Consider the following 15,352-nt stretch of genomic DNA (forward strand, 5'->3'; position numbering starts at 1 on the left):
CATTCTTGTTTTCATAATTAATGTAGAACTACTAAATTCCACGAACCACACATTTTTTTTCCTTAAAAAAAGGCCACATGTAAATTTGAGATTAATCGCGAGTTAACTCTGGACGATGCGATTAATCGCGATTAAAAATTTTAATCGCCTGACAGTTCAAGTACACACTATCATTTCTTCCGACATCTGTTCCACTCCTAAACAAGTCAGACTAAGCTCATGAACTCACTTTATCTAAATTATGAACTGCTGTACTTTGTAGAAATATTTACATTTTTATCTTCCATTGTTTTACCAGTTTTTATAAACGGCTGTTTTGTACATTGTGTTTTTGACTTGTGACTTTTATTGATTTTAGATTTTTACTTGATATTTTATGGGAGTTTTAAATTTCTTTTACAATTTTTATCATTGAGTCACTGTGCAAAAAACTTCTTTCTAGAGGTGCTAACTCTGGCACAGCACTTTCAATATCCTAAAGGTTTTTTCTTCATGTCTTATGTTCTTAAGTGTATGTTGCTAGCTGTTATACTGGAACTTGTATAGAGTTGTGTGTCTGTGTTTGTGTGAATGTAGTTATGCAGCCACTGGCAATGTGGATCCAAGGCAAATTTCCTTCAGGGCAGTAAAGTATATTTGATTTGATTTGAATCTTATTTTAAAGTGTCACCAATATCTCTAAAATGTTTTGAGTTTAAAAAACTGTTGTTTTTCTATACAGCCATTCAGAATGCTTCCTGTTTAGAAATTAATTTATTTGTTTCTTTTATTACCTTTGATTTCCTTTTGCAGATTACCATAATTTGATTGATCTGGGGTAATACCTGATAATTAAGCTCTGCACTGCATATCCTGTGCTGGAGGCAGTTATTTGTTTGAAGATGTGTTGTTTTTGTGTTTGTGTTGTGTCCAACTGTGTTGGAATAGGGATTATGGTGAAAGTTGGAAGAACCGACCTCCCTCCAGTGGGTGCACTTTGTGTCGACGATACACTGTGTGTTGTTTTCAGTGGCTGTCAACCAAATTTAACTGGCGTCACTCGCACTAAATAGGATTTCCCTTGCTACCACGCAAAGTTTCTAATCAGAGTTTTGGTTTGTCTTCGTTCAAATGTTTGAGGTTTCCTTTGGCATATTGGATCCAGATCTAGAGGGTATCAGTGAATGCAGGAGGGCAAAAAAAGCAAACTTTCCACATCTGTCTGACAAAATCTTAGTGTAGTGAAAACAACGTCTGTGCAACGATACAGGGATAAAATATGTGAATGCAATGCACCAGTCACACCCCATTGTTTCATGGGTCCACCTGCAGAGTTCTGGCCCTTGTGGGTTATTAATGCCAGCGTTAACCATACATAACAAGACTATTTGCTTCCTTTGTGTCATTATGTTTTGTCTGCATTCTGCCGTCCATCCACCTGCACATTCTAATGAGGTGAACACAGCACCTGAATACCAAACTGTGATCACATTGCATGCTTTCCCCATGTGTGCACTTTCCTCTCTTTGTTACACACACACTGACAGAGGCTAGGCCGTTTCCTGGACAGGAGGTGTGTTTCCAATTATAAACCTGATCCTGGGTTAAACACACTCTCTGCTGGCCACCACTGCCGCAAGGATTTATGGCACCGCTGTTCGTGCCCCCACCCCGAAACCCAACAGAGAAGCAACGTTTTCATTCAATGAGAATGTAAATCATGCAAATATGGCTGGTAGCTGCCAGTCACTCACACAAAATGAATGTCTTGTAAATGGCACTGGAGCTCCGGTGTCTGCTCTTTGATTTACTGTAGTTTTTTAACTGTTAACACCATAATTCCAGCAGATTCTGAAGGAGAAAAGCGAGCAGCTTTTCTCCTTCAGAATCTGCTGGAATTATCGTGTAAATGGTTGAAAAGTTACAGTGTGTTAAAGATCTTGTACTTAAACATCACCAGCGATGCCTCAGGTGTTAAAAGGTTAAGGACCAAAATTGACAAAGGCTGCTTTGGTTCATTTTATAAACACTTTTTTAAATCTGATATACAGTATTTGTTACTCCTGAACACGGCCGGCGCGGTGGAGGTGTTTCAGTGTTAAGTCAATGTAAAGACATGATCTACCGCGGCACCATTTCAGCAGTGGGGGCGGCATGGTTGACGTGGCACATCAACCAATCAGGGACTCAGCTTTGGGCACGTGACGTCTTAAGTGATCAAAGAGTAGAAATAAACGTAATAAACATTCAAGATGGCGGCTCGATGCAAGGATTTTCTTCATGAATTTCCATCCATTTTCTCAACACATGGGGGCCGCTAAGTTCCTGGAAACTGTCCCAGTTACTGTTCGGCAAAGGCGGGATACACGCTGGATAGAACGCCAACCTGTCACGGAGCCCATGAAGCTGGATTGACGGCTCTGCTAGCCAGCTGCCTGGTGGATAGCTTAGTGAGCTCTGCTCCCCATTCTCCGGCAGAGCCAATAGCGTTCGCTGCTAGGCAGCAGAGCTCGCTCTGATTCCCCACCAGCAGTTAGGTGCCCAGCATCCCCGAGACCCGCCGCGAGTACAGTTGTAGCGCGTGGGGTCGCTCTAGCTTGATGGGCTTTTGATGTTTTTCTTATTTTCATCAAGACAATAATAAAATGACCGCCCAGTTTTATTTTTATTTCCCCCCTCTATGGTTAAAGCTCATACTGGACCACAGACAGACAGAAGTAACGTCTAAAACGGTCCTCAGGTGCAGCAAGAGTGAAGTAAATTGAACCAGAGAGACTCTGAAAACAAACAGCTATGTGGTTGCCGGTGCCTCTGTAGAGCTCTCCAAAAAGCCCAAACTACTCGCTCAACATCATCCATGATGTGGCAGTGAATGAATTCCAGAACAACTTCAGCGGTTGCTCCACCGCAGGAGCATCAACGAGTTGAGCAGTAAGTTTGACAGGTGTCAAAAGAAAGACAGCAGACACAAACTTGACACACCTGCCGCGTTCGGTGTGAACGCACCGCAGCAATAAGCAAGTGAAGAGGAAAAGATTTGAACTTATTAACCTGGGAAGATCAGATTTAGGAAACACTGTTATTCTGTAAAAATAATAATAAAATTTTTTGTTACGGAATAATAAAAATGATTAAATTTGGTGTTTAAAAAATCACAAATAAAGAAATGACGTAAGGATTGGACTTCAAGAGTTTGGGGAAGTAAAAAGCTGAAACCAAACTATAATGATCTATCACTGACTAATTAGTCACTCTGTAAAAATAATAAGAGGAAATTCTTTCCAAACAAAAAAGTTCCTTTGTGTCTAACTCAAAAATAATCTTTAAAAAACAGATTGGAATGTTGTAAACAATGTAAGTGAACAAACCGTCCAAGTGAATGCATGAATGTGTGACTAACAGGCTGCAGTGTAGCTGATCTGAGCAGCGTCACCTAGACCTTTGTTTAACAGTTACACACAGGAAAACATCCAGGTTGTGCAGCAATCAGTGAGTCAATTTAGATCAGTTTTACATATTTAAGACTATTACACACCAGCTCTGCAAACATGCACCTTCCTATACATTGTTAATATGCAATGAATCATGGAAAAGGAGCCAATATACTCATAAACAGGAAACTTTGTTCAGTATAAGGGCAAAATCCTTCATGTGAGTGGAGTCGAGGTCAATGCAATATTGTTGATCATAGGAAGCTCCTCTCAGTTATTAACAATGACTAACACAAACAGAGGCGGGACGTTTGGAGAGCGCCGTTTTGGAGCAGGACAGCAACAAACGGGGCTTTCCTTCGGCGGAGCAGAAGCCTGTGGGCCTCCAGACATAAAAGCCACTTGGAGCTGCCAGAACTGCTTTCAATTCACGGAGGTTTCGCAGAGAAGAAGAGAAAAAACGTAGCTCTGTTCCTTTGTTCTGTTGTTTGTAGTTTTAAGTGTGTTCTTGAACCTTACAGCAAATCAAGTGTGTTCTCCATCCAGGGTGTGACAGGATTTGGACAAAAACACAGTTTCTGCATGTTTCAGTCTGTCCGTCACCAGCTAAATTATGCTTCCATTGAAATGTGTTAAATAATAAATCACTGAATTCAAATTTAACAAGAAACGTTATATGAGCTCCATACATTTTGATGAGTCATTTTTTGAACTGCAACACTATGAGGTCCATTTTCTGGTGGGGGTCAGAGGCTGCTGGAGCCCACCCACCATACTGATAGGCAAAAGGCTGGACACTCTGGACAGTGAGCCAGTCCAGAGCAAGTACTACAACATACATGATTTATTTCTGAAAGCATCAGATGTGTGCTGTTTATGTAGCAAATCTAGAATGTTACATTTTATCATGCGATTAATTTTCTAACTTCTAACTCCTCAACATATTAAATACATAGTAAATACTGTTGATGGCTTAATCAGAGGGATGCAGAAGTTTCAAAGACTGGAGATTAAAAAAAAAACAAGTTTGCTTCATAATGACTGCATTCAAAGCAAAAGAAACACTTCACATGTGGCTTCTCTTTTTAATCCCAAGAACAATGTTTGCTCATTTAAGCCTGGAGAACCCACAAACTGGGCTTCCATTTTTTTTCCTTTGGGCCCCTGTTCATTAGTCCTATCCAGAATGAACAAACAAAAACAATTCTCAGATGAACATTAAAAGCCCAGAAATGTGTTATCAGGTACTCCAGGGTTAAACCGGTAATGGTATTTCTAAGAAGTAAACATTGGCTTTTGAAAAAAATATTGCAAATTCAAAAACAATCTCGCAGATGATCATTTTAGGATCAAAAATTCACAATCTCAACACTATATTTCAAAATGGACAGGTGTCCATCCACTCAAAGGGTCTGAGCACAGCAGTCCAAATGCTCCTCATGGTGTCTAGTGACATCTGGGGGTCAAAAAATCCAACTGCAGAGGGGGTAAAGTGATCAGTACAAAAAACTGATGAATATATACAGAATGTTGCAAACAGATTAGGGTTTAGCTCATTTGAAAAAGCATACACATGAAAATAAATGACTTATTTTTAAGATAACATTTTAAGCTAACTTAACAAAATGGTGTCGGACATTAGCTCGGTTGTCAGCAACGCTGCTTCTCACTGCGGAGTTTGCGAGTTCGATTCCCGACTACGGAAATTATTTTCTGCGACAGACTGGCGACCTGTCCAGGGTGTACCCCGCCTTCGCCCATCAGTAGCCGGGTTAGGCTCCGGCACCCCCGCGACCCCAAAAGGGAACTAGCGGTCTGGAAGATGAATGAATGAATTAACAAAATGGTTCTTTTCTATTTTTCTTTCTTAAGGTCCAGTGTGGTATTCTCTCCTTTTTGTCAATGCTCATTATCCGGTGGTTGAGCTATTGTTTTAACCCTTCCGCTCTCCTTGGCTTGTTTCCATTAAAAGTGGGGTCATCTGGACCCCACAAGACAGTGTGCCGAACTTTTTTTTATCATTGATTTTTGAGTTTCACTAATGTCCATGGCAGACATAAAATCCTGTCCACCTTTGTCCACATTTGTCATGGAAGGAATCACACATCAATATGTGGTTGGAGTCATCTAGACTCTAAAGAGAGGAGAGAGGTTAAATATTGTGTCAGTGTGGTCTTGAATATCTGCAGATTTGCAGTTTAACACAGTCACAGTGTATGGTTCCAGTGTACCCCTTTTGTTGCTGGATACAAACATTCTGTCTCCACACCTCGTCCCCCACCTTAAAATTGGGTTATTGTCATTAGAGTTCAGCTTTTTTCTTTTTTTTCTTTTTTGTTATTGTTCTTTACAATGTGTAGCAGCTTTTTATGAAGCTCAATGTCCACAGACAATTCTTCTTTTGCCACTACCTTCTTCTACAGTGTTGTCAACCTTTAAGACAAAATGAGAAAAAATATTCAAAATACTAAGACTCCCATCTGTAACACAAGATAAATTCAAAGACACAAACTGCATTTTCCTCAAGAACTCAAGAGGGTATCTGATCTCTTCTGAACACGAGATGGCACGGTGAGTACTTACTGGTTATTCGCTTTTTTGTTCGTAGACCAAATATCACTGCATTAAGGTGTTTATCCCAAGTTTCAGGTTCACTTTTGACAACCTTGTTTAATGTCCTGATATAATGAGTATTAAAACAGTCTTAAGTCAAGCTTTAACCCTTTGGCACCAGATTTTTATTTTCAGCTAAGCTATCAAAACAATTCAATGATGTCTGTGCTTTCAAGTTAATTAATCTCTGAGCCTAGTGGACTGATGTATATTCACATCAATAGGTGCCAATGTCTTAAGGTGTTATGTACCTTTGGATAGCCCCGTTAAATCTTCCCACTGACCCATTTGTTTGGGGGTGGTACCATGAACATACTCTTCAAAGAATATTTAGTAGTCAGCACACTTCTCTGTTTATCTGTAAATCAAAATAATTAATTTGTAAACCAGTAATTACTGTGATAAAAAAAACATTAAAAAGGCTGACTTATTGCATGATTTTAAAATAAAATGATTAGAATTACTATTTTTGCGGACTTCTATAAAGATCAAAGAGAAATATTTGGTTTTATATATATATATATATATATATATATATACAGTATATATATATGTGTGTGTGTGTGTGTGGTCCAGCCATTCTGCCGAATTTTAGAAGCCTTTGTGGCCCACGCGTTGAAAGTTTGCCCACCCCTGGATTAACCTCTAAATCTTCACTTCAGAAACTAGATGTTATGTATCATTCAGCTCTGCGCTTCATAACAAATACCTCCCGCCATACCCATAACTTTGTATTCCTCAGTAAATTGTATTCTTTACGAAATCAAAGACAAACCCACTGGAATATGTTCATTTATAAATGTTTATTAGATCTGTCTCCACTTTATCTTTGCAATCTGCTACAACCTTCTATGACTCCCTATGACACACGCTCAGCCCAGCTTATAATGCTTAATGTTCCTAAAATAAAAACAAAATATGGAGAATTATCTCTCCAACATGCAGCAGCAAAAGACTGTTATGACCTAAGCACCTTAGTATCAATCCCAGTTGTTAAATACAGCATGATCAATGCACTTACTGCATCTTGCACGTTTTGACTTTTTTTTCTACACTGCGTAAACTTTTTGAGGCTGAATTATCTTATGACTGAATAGTTTTAATGATGTAAATTATTGTATGTATTGTGGTGTTTTTTTTTATCTACCCTTGTGTTTCTTCTCGTTCCAGGTCGTTATAAGAACCTAATAAGAACTTGTTCTTAATAGCTTAAAGGTTTAAAGATAATAATAATAGGGCTCCATGCAGGTTTCCTATGTACCTCATTGTTCAGATTCCTGCCTCTCTTTATGTGCACAGCTCCTGGTTCAACATTTTAAGGTTCATTTAAATCCTAAAGAGCTGTATGACGACAGGAGAACATCCCTCTGTTTTGAGAGTGCAGCTCTATCATCTCTGCATCCAGAAAAACAAAAAGTGCTTCCTCTTTTTCTTCGATTCCGCCTCCCTTCATCAGGGAGATATGTGATTGGTGTTCAGCTGGAGGTTTAGCCAATGAAAAGACCTGCTTGTGTTTGGAGCTTTGTGATTGGCTGTTAAATCCCCCCTCCCGCCCCGCCCGTGCTTGTGTTATGAGACGTGCTGTGCAGGCTGTGTCATAAGCAGGTAAAACAACTGTTTCCCTTCATTTGCCTGAATATGTTCATGAGTAATTTTATCTTCACATTGACAGAGAGGAAAAACGACGATAATTTGCAGATTGTCATTTTTAAAGACCTCGTTTTTGCAGTATTTTGCCATTTCTAAAGGACATGCGGGGTCGCTTTAATAATCGTCCCCTGAATGTCAGCTCTGTGTCGGTCTGGTGTCGAGATTACAGTAAACATCAGACATGAGTGCAGAAGGGAAGTCATGAAGGAACACAGGGGATATTGAAATTGTGAACCAGTTTCTTTTCATCATTATTTTTAATGTTTTTCATTCATAAAGGCAATCACACTTTGAGCAATCTCTGCAATCTTGATATCAAAACGTTTAGCTTGTTAATAATAATAATAATAATAATGATAAATGAAGGGCATTCCTGCTTGTACTTTTGGTATTTGTACATTTTACGTTTCTCAAGAATTTATGCAATTTCTGTGATTTGTCAAGCTCATTGAAAATGAAAAGACATTTTTCAAATGTATGTAATTAAAAACATTCAGCATGAATAAGACATGCATGGTTTTACTTTTTTAAACAGTTTTTGAAATTGTATGCATTGATTGAAATTTGATGCAAATGTAACCAATTTTTTTTCCATGTATTTTATCAAATATGTGTGCATGTTCTGAAAATTATGCAAGATTGGTATCAAAACATTCAGCATGTTAAGGACATTCACGCTACGGAGGTTTTTTAAGGCTAATTTTGAGTTTAGCTAATATTATAGCACCATGCTAACATTCTTGGCTAATTTAGCATCTACTGAGGTATTTTGGGCTACTTTTGAGTTAAGCTAGTATTTTAGCAACATGCTAGCTCTTTCGGCTAACTACTCCTTTACTGAGGTTTTTTTTTGGGCTAATTCTGAGTTGACCTGATATTTTAGCAACATTGTAATTTTTTTCATAAAATTCTTATAATTCTTTGCACACTTTTTGCAAACTATGCAAGTAGCTTTAGCTTTGGGCTGAATTGATGGGCCCCAGGTGGGTTTGTCTGCGGGTTCCATGGTGGGACCCCCAGTTTTCCCACACTGGCTTGAATGGGCACTCTGTCTCAAAATTCGTCAAGAGACCCATTTGAGCTTTACATTAAAAGTGATTTTTATAATCTTTTGCCTTTGGTTTGTTTACTGTCTAATAAATGCACTTATCTGAAGTTGATTGACAGATCTTGCAGCACAAAAGAAAACATCACAATGTCCAGGAAAGGGGGTGCCAGAATTGTTGTGGATGATGATGATGAATTTTTAAGGTATGAAGAAAGTTTAAAATTGGCTTTTTTTGTTTTTTTTTTTGCTAAAATGTTAGAATGATTTGAATAACAGTGCCGTCTCTTTATCTTTTCCTCTTTGAGTCCAACTGACTTGTCTGAGCTGTTGGCTGACGGCACCAAAGAGTCGCACGACAAAGCAGAAAACTGCCAGTTTGTCAAAGATTTCCTGAGAGGCCACATCAAAAGGGAGCTGTTTAAGGTTGGATTCCCACTAATTCTGATGTTGTTTATGTGTCTGATAGCAAGCATATAATATCTGCAAGTCAGTCAGAACACAAAATGTGGAAAAAGCAGACAGTTCTGGTCCTACTTACGAAGTCGCACTATAGAGGTTCAAGCAAGTCTTGCTCCAACTAGACAATTGTTGTTTCATGGCTTTCCCAAAGTCTTCTCAAGGTGCAGCAGTATAGTATAGATTTCCCTCCAGTTTTTATTACCACACTGAATTTATTAAAGACCCACTCTGATGAAAAATGGTGTTTTGAAGCATAGTTTTGTGGCATTTTCTCATGATGGAGGACAAATTGAAAAAAGTAAGATCCACTGTGTGTTTTGGCCTGCTCTAAGCGATAGAGTTAAGTGAGGTGTAGGGGCTCGGTCAGTGTTTGACCCACCTGTTTTGTCCATGACGTAAGAAAGCAACCACAACATGTTTAACATTTAGGCTTTTCCCTCTGGTTCTGTGCTTTTAATAAAGATCAAACTGTTACCAAAGTTTTGCTTCGCATATAAAATCTGTTCATTCTGGAGGTAGAGTTGATCAAACAAGACGTCTTCAGGTCAACAGGATGTAAAAACCTACATAGTTTATCATCTATGTGAACCTCAGTCATCAGTTTATACATTTAACTAATCTAAATTAAATAAATGCTAATTAAGTAATCCTTACTTTAAAGATTTACTATTTTATTTTTCTTGTATTTATTTAGTTCTTTTTCCCCTCTTTGTCCTCAGCAGTCTTACACTGCTGGGTTTTGTTATTTTAGGTTGGATCTTGGTAGTCTTAGTTTTCAGGCTTTGTTTATTTGTTTTCTTTAGGTAGTTTTGGTTAGTCAGCCATTATCAGGAGCTGCTGACTCTGACGGTCGACATGTCTGGATCAGCAGTCTCCATGAATTATTTTATGTTTGGTCAAGGAGCCACAATGTAGAGATAAAAGAGACACATGAGGATCTGGAGCCACAGGTTGCAGACTGCTGGTCTAGAGTGTGGCATTAGGACTCCGTACGACAGCATCACCTGTACGTCCTAAGTGTGTAACTTCCATTTTCCCTATAAATACTTAACAATACCACACGCACAACAGTGGTACATTCCATTTTCATGACATCCCTTGAGGTCGTACATGCTTCAAGGGAACTGCAAGACACACCTGTATTTTCCTTAAGATGCAGCCACTCCTCTACAACCATCCCGAGACCCTGACAACCCAAAAGCTCTCAGCACCTGTACGGGTCAACCCCTGTACGCACGTGTGACTAAAGCTTTAAGGATAGAAAACTCCAGGACTCAAAGACTGGCGTGTCTGTATGATTTCCAGATATCCAAGCCCTACTCATGACTAATTACCTGGTTCAGGTGTGTCCAGCTAATTAGAACCTGCCTGCCAGAGCGGAGTATATTTGAAAACATTTAGGAACGCAGCCCTTAAGGCCTGGAGCTGCCCATCCCCGCTTCATGTTTCATCTTCATGAGTCAGACATTCTGTTTATCTCCTTGTGTTGTCAGAGAGGCACAGCAGCTCTATACTTCGTCTACACGGCTATGGAAGAGGAGATAGAGAAGAACAAAGACCACCCTCACATTGCTCCAATCTATTTTCCTGTAGAGCTGCACCGCAGTGAAGCCCTGGCTCGAGACCTGGAGTATTTCTATGGAGAGGACTGGGAGAACCAGGTATGCACAGAGTATCCAGATTACAAAGAGGAACACTAACAAATGTGGGCCTCAACAGTGTATTTGTGTCTAATAAAGTGTCTTACGAAAGTAAAGACACACTTGTCGGTCAAGTTGTTCTTCTTCACACAAAAAAGATTTACATTGGGAATCTTGTGGGATGACTGGATTGTTATCACAGCTGTTCTCTCTTGCAGATCAGCATGTCAGTGGGTACTAAGCCTTATGTTGAGCGGATCCGGGAAGTAGGGGAGAAGGACCCAGTGTTACTGGTGGCTCATTCCTACACCCGCTACATGGGAGACCTGTCCGGTGGACAGATCCTGAAAAAAGTGGCACAAAGGGCCCTGAAGCTCCCCTCAACAGGAGAGGGTTTGAACTTCTATCAGTTCGAGGGAATCCACAGCCACAAGGGCTTCAAGCAGCTCTACAGAAGCAGGATGAATGAGCTGGACCTGGATGTGGAAACAAAACAAAGGATTGTGAATGAGTCCAATCGGGCCTTCGGCTTCAACATGATGGTGAGTGAACAGTCTGAATATCGTAGAAACAAAAACCAAACGTGAGGATGAAAAAATGTGACAGAGGCCTCTGATATGAACAGGTATTCTCAGAGCTTGAAGAAATTGGAAAAAACATACAAGAGGAATTTCAAGATCCAGGTTTTGGACACAGTCATGCAGAGGTGATGCAAGGTGGTGACATCAACAAGTGCCCATACTATGCTGCTAAAATGGGTAAGAAATCAATTTATTAATTTAGTCATTCAAACTAGGACAAATTGTGTTGTCGTGAGCAGCTCATTTAAGACAGAATCATTTTACCAGGCCCGTGTTCACTTTTATTTGAATTGTACCCTGTCTTTGATTTACAGCTGCTAGTGGAAATCCAACTTACGCCCTCCAGTTAGCAACCATGCTTGTCAGATATCCACCTTGTCAGGTGCTTCTGGCTGCATGGGTAGCCCTTCTGGCTGGGTTTACTGCTTGGTACGTCTTCTGAGTCTCAACAAACCTCATCAGCCATCACTGATGCATCCCTTCAAATGATCTAATGATTGGTGTTCAACAATGGCTAATAGCCATCAAAAGCAAACCCAAGACTTCAAGTCAACCCTTTGACCTTTTATTTTGTGAGTAGTATTCTAGTATTTATTCTATTTCAACGGACAAGATGTAGTTTACGAGCAGTTAAAAAAGGTTTTTATCTAGTTATATGTATGCAATGCTAAAAACAACTCTTCATATACTGTTACTCCTCTGTTTAATGAGTTCAGAAATGCTTTAATATGACGTGAAAAACACAGGATACAAGACTTTTGCTGGATTCTTAAGATGCACTTTAAAAATGCATGCACTTTCGTCAATAAAGATTGGTTCAATCCAAACGCGTTTCTTTTTATGATGATTATTTTCTTATTAATTTGAGAGAGAACATTTTTTTTCTGTGTAGACCAACAGAAAATCTTTTGAAGCTGTCACCAGGGAGCACACTCCATGAAGCGTGTTAATGGGAAGACTGACTTTCAAATGTGAAACTTAGTTAAATGTCTGTATGTTTTAAGACTGTTAGCAGTAGAAAACAGGGCTGGGTTAATAACATCGATTAATCGATTTAAATCGGTTTAAGCTTAATTGATCAATAATTGATTGATTGAAAATATGTATCAATTTAGCACATCTTAATAAACTCACAGGCATGAATTTTCCAAACCATTTCAAGGAAATATTTTTTAAAGTAGTCTAAAACATTGTTTTTCCTCATTCTTTCTTCTTCTGAAATAAGGTGTAATGTTATAGCACAAGTTCTTGGCTTCCCAGTCACAAATCTTTGGCTCCGCCCCTTCACAAATTCCTGGCTTCACCTCAGTGACAAATTTTGGGCTCCGCCTCCATCACAAATCTTTGGCTCCGCCCCCATCTCAAATTCCTGGCTCTGCCTCCGTCACAAATCTTTGGCTCTGCCATGTCACAAGTATTTTGCTCCGCCCCATCACAAATTCTTGGCTCCACCTCCGTCTCAAATCGTTGGCTCCACCGTGTCAGAAGTCTTTGGCTCCGCCCCATCACAAATTGCTGGCTCCCCCTCCATCACAAACTCCTGGCTACGCCCCCGTCACAAATCTTTGGCTCCTAACCTGTCACAAATTCCTGGCTCCACCTCAGTGACAAATTTTCGGCTCCACCCGTCGCCAATTCCTGCTTCCGCCCCCGTCACAAATTCCTGGCTCCGCCTCCATCAGAAAAATCTTTGGCTCTGCCTCCGTCACAAATTCCTGGCTAGATTATGCCACACACAAACCTGCATGTGTAAGACAGGGGGTTCTTTTTGATCTAACAGTGTGTGGTGACAAGTTACCCGGGATACATATTTGAAGGGGGGAGTTTATTGTCTCACGAAGGTTCTGTACAGTCCAACCATTTTTTTGGAGCCAGGAGCCTCTGTTAAAGATAAAAATACACCAGTAGGTTCAAATTAAAACAGCAGGCTACATAAAATAACTATAAAAATACACGAAAGAGTGCTAACTCTTCCGGGCCATTCCCGCCGACAAGGGTCTCCAACGCTGTCACGGGCAGCTCCAGCAGCTTCTGAGGCCCACTCCACTGTTACCAGTGCCCCTACTGCTCAGGTCATAGGACAGACTGTTCTTTAAAAACCTATCTTACTAGGCACACCCTTGCTGCACACCTGTGCCTAATTCAAAGCTATGGAGGTGGTGCATTCAAGGACCGTCGTAATTTTTAAAACAAGTTAACATAGTTCACCCTGTTACACCAAAAATACGAAGGCGACGCACGCTCACAAACAGACATGCATTCATGTGACATATCCTCACAAACATTGGTGCATGCGACTCGTGGTCAGACACAAACGTTAAAGTCCCATTAGCTGTCACACAGCTAGGAGTGTGAAATTTGTTCTCCGCATTTGATCCATCCCCTGGGGGAGTGGTGACCTGCAGACACAGTCGCTCGGGTACCATTTGTTGGTTGAATTCCCCAATCCAACCCCTTTCTTCTAAGTGTTAAGAACTGGGTTCCATTTTGGAGTCTTTGGTATAACTGATCTCACAACCTTCTAGTCTCAGGGCGGACACTCTACAACCAGGCCACTGAGCTGGTTGCATGTATAAGCGTGCGTCCATTACATGCACACATTTGTGTGCACACATTAACATTAAAGGTCAACTAATAAATCATTTGATATTCTGACATTCCTAAGTATCGGCTTTTGTTTTTAATCCAGTGAGCAGATATGAGGTCAATTTAAAACTAGGATATTTTAGGACATATTCTGTCAGTCAGAATAACCATTCTTGCTCTGGTGTCTCTTTTTAACATGTTCTTGCTAAACCTAATTTTTATTTATGATATATTTTCTTTATCACAAAGTATTCAAGTTATAAAATAGCGAATCAGATGCCTAACTAAGAGCGTTTAGCGCCCACTGGCCCCACCTCAAACATTCAAAGTGTTTGACAGATTCTCGATCCAATCACTGCATACTGACGTTGTCTGGTCCCAAAATCGGGCGATATCCGTACTGCAGAAAAATGGTGACTGAATTGACTTTGTTGGAACCCGAGGTAACCGGCTTGTGTTGTCCATCTCTGTCCATGTCAATGCTGTGACACCCCCCTAGAAAATGGTTTACTTCTTGCTCAAACCAAAGGAACTCAATTCTGACGCCATTTTTTTCGCGATACAGACACCACCATCTTGGAGCCAGATAACATCAGTAACTGTTTCTATGGCAACCACTCCCCCTCCCCATCAGGAGTGAGCTTGTTTGAGGACCACACCCCTACCATTTGAAAGCGGGCGACCCGACACCTGTCAAATGTTTTAAATGCTGGCTCCAACTACTTGTAATAAAACATCTGATTGTCACCTTATACCTTAGATAAGTTAACTATAGGAAAAAAAATAAGATAATCAAGAACAAGTTTAAAATGTATCAGATTAAGAATAGTTATTCTGACAGAGAATGACTGAGCTCGACGAGCCGCTTTTCTCCTTCAGAATCTGCTGGAATTATCCCGTTAACGGTTGAAAAGTTACAGAATGTTAATTTTGGTGAGAAGAATAAACTTGTTTTTAACAACTGTAATAACGAAGTGTTATTTGTACAGTTAACAGGGCAAGACTTAAACATCGTTTTAACTGAGAAATATCATCAGTTTTGGTCAGCATCAGACCTGTGTGTCTATGACTCCTTCTAGCAAACATTCTTTTACAAACTTCCGTCACTGAAGGGCTTTCTACACCGGTGTTCTGCCAAGGTATGTCCCCCCTGCCAGAATGTGTTTCCCTGCTCTCAGGCATTGTTGATTTGTTTCATAACACTAATATTTTGTCCCAAACAGTTTTAAAAGAAGCTTAATAATTCCATCCGTCCATCCATCTTCTTCCGCTTGATCCTAGACCGGGTCGCGGGGCAGCAGTCTAAGCAAAGACGTCCAGACTTCCCTCTCCCCGGCCACTTCCTCCAGCTCCTCTGGGGGGACC

At 40.2% G+C, this 15,352-nt stretch overlaps 1 protein-coding gene across 1 annotated transcript; it reads left to right on the plus strand.

The window, feature by feature from the left end:
- Positions 1 to 7,577: 7,577 nt before the first annotated feature.
- hmox2a (heme oxygenase 2a) lies at positions 7,578 to 12,228 on the plus strand. Its single transcript, XM_024259195.1, has 7 exons — positions 7,578 to 7,628; positions 8,830 to 8,924; positions 9,027 to 9,144; positions 10,674 to 10,841; positions 11,039 to 11,362; positions 11,446 to 11,578; positions 11,716 to 12,228. The coding sequence occupies exons 2-7, from the start codon at positions 8,869 to 8,871 to the stop codon at positions 11,841 to 11,843; spliced, it is 927 nt and encodes a 308-aa protein (XP_024114963.1). The 5' UTR covers positions 7,578 to 7,628; positions 8,830 to 8,868; the 3' UTR covers positions 11,844 to 12,228.
- Positions 12,229 to 15,352: the final 3,124 nt, after the last annotated feature.

This window comes from Oryzias melastigma, linkage group LG1 (genome assembly GCF_002922805.2).
Source record: "Oryzias melastigma strain HK-1 linkage group LG1, ASM292280v2, whole genome shotgun sequence".
Taxonomy (NCBI): Eukaryota; Metazoa; Chordata; class Actinopteri; order Beloniformes; family Adrianichthyidae; genus Oryzias; species Oryzias melastigma.

Excerpts from the sequence above, each read along its gene's own strand:
- hmox2a (XM_024259195.1), top strand. The coding sequence starts at position 8,869 with ATGTCCAGGAAAGGGGGTGCCAGAATTGTTGTGGATGATGATGATGAA. Across the intron at positions 11,363-11,445 it reads CCTTCGGCTTCAACATGATG|GTATTCTCAGAGCTTGAAGA; the intron begins GTGAGTGAACAG and ends TGATATGAACAG. Across the intron at positions 11,579-11,715 it reads ATACTATGCTGCTAAAATGG|CTGCTAGTGGAAATCCAACT; the intron begins GTAAGAAATCAA and ends TTTGATTTACAG.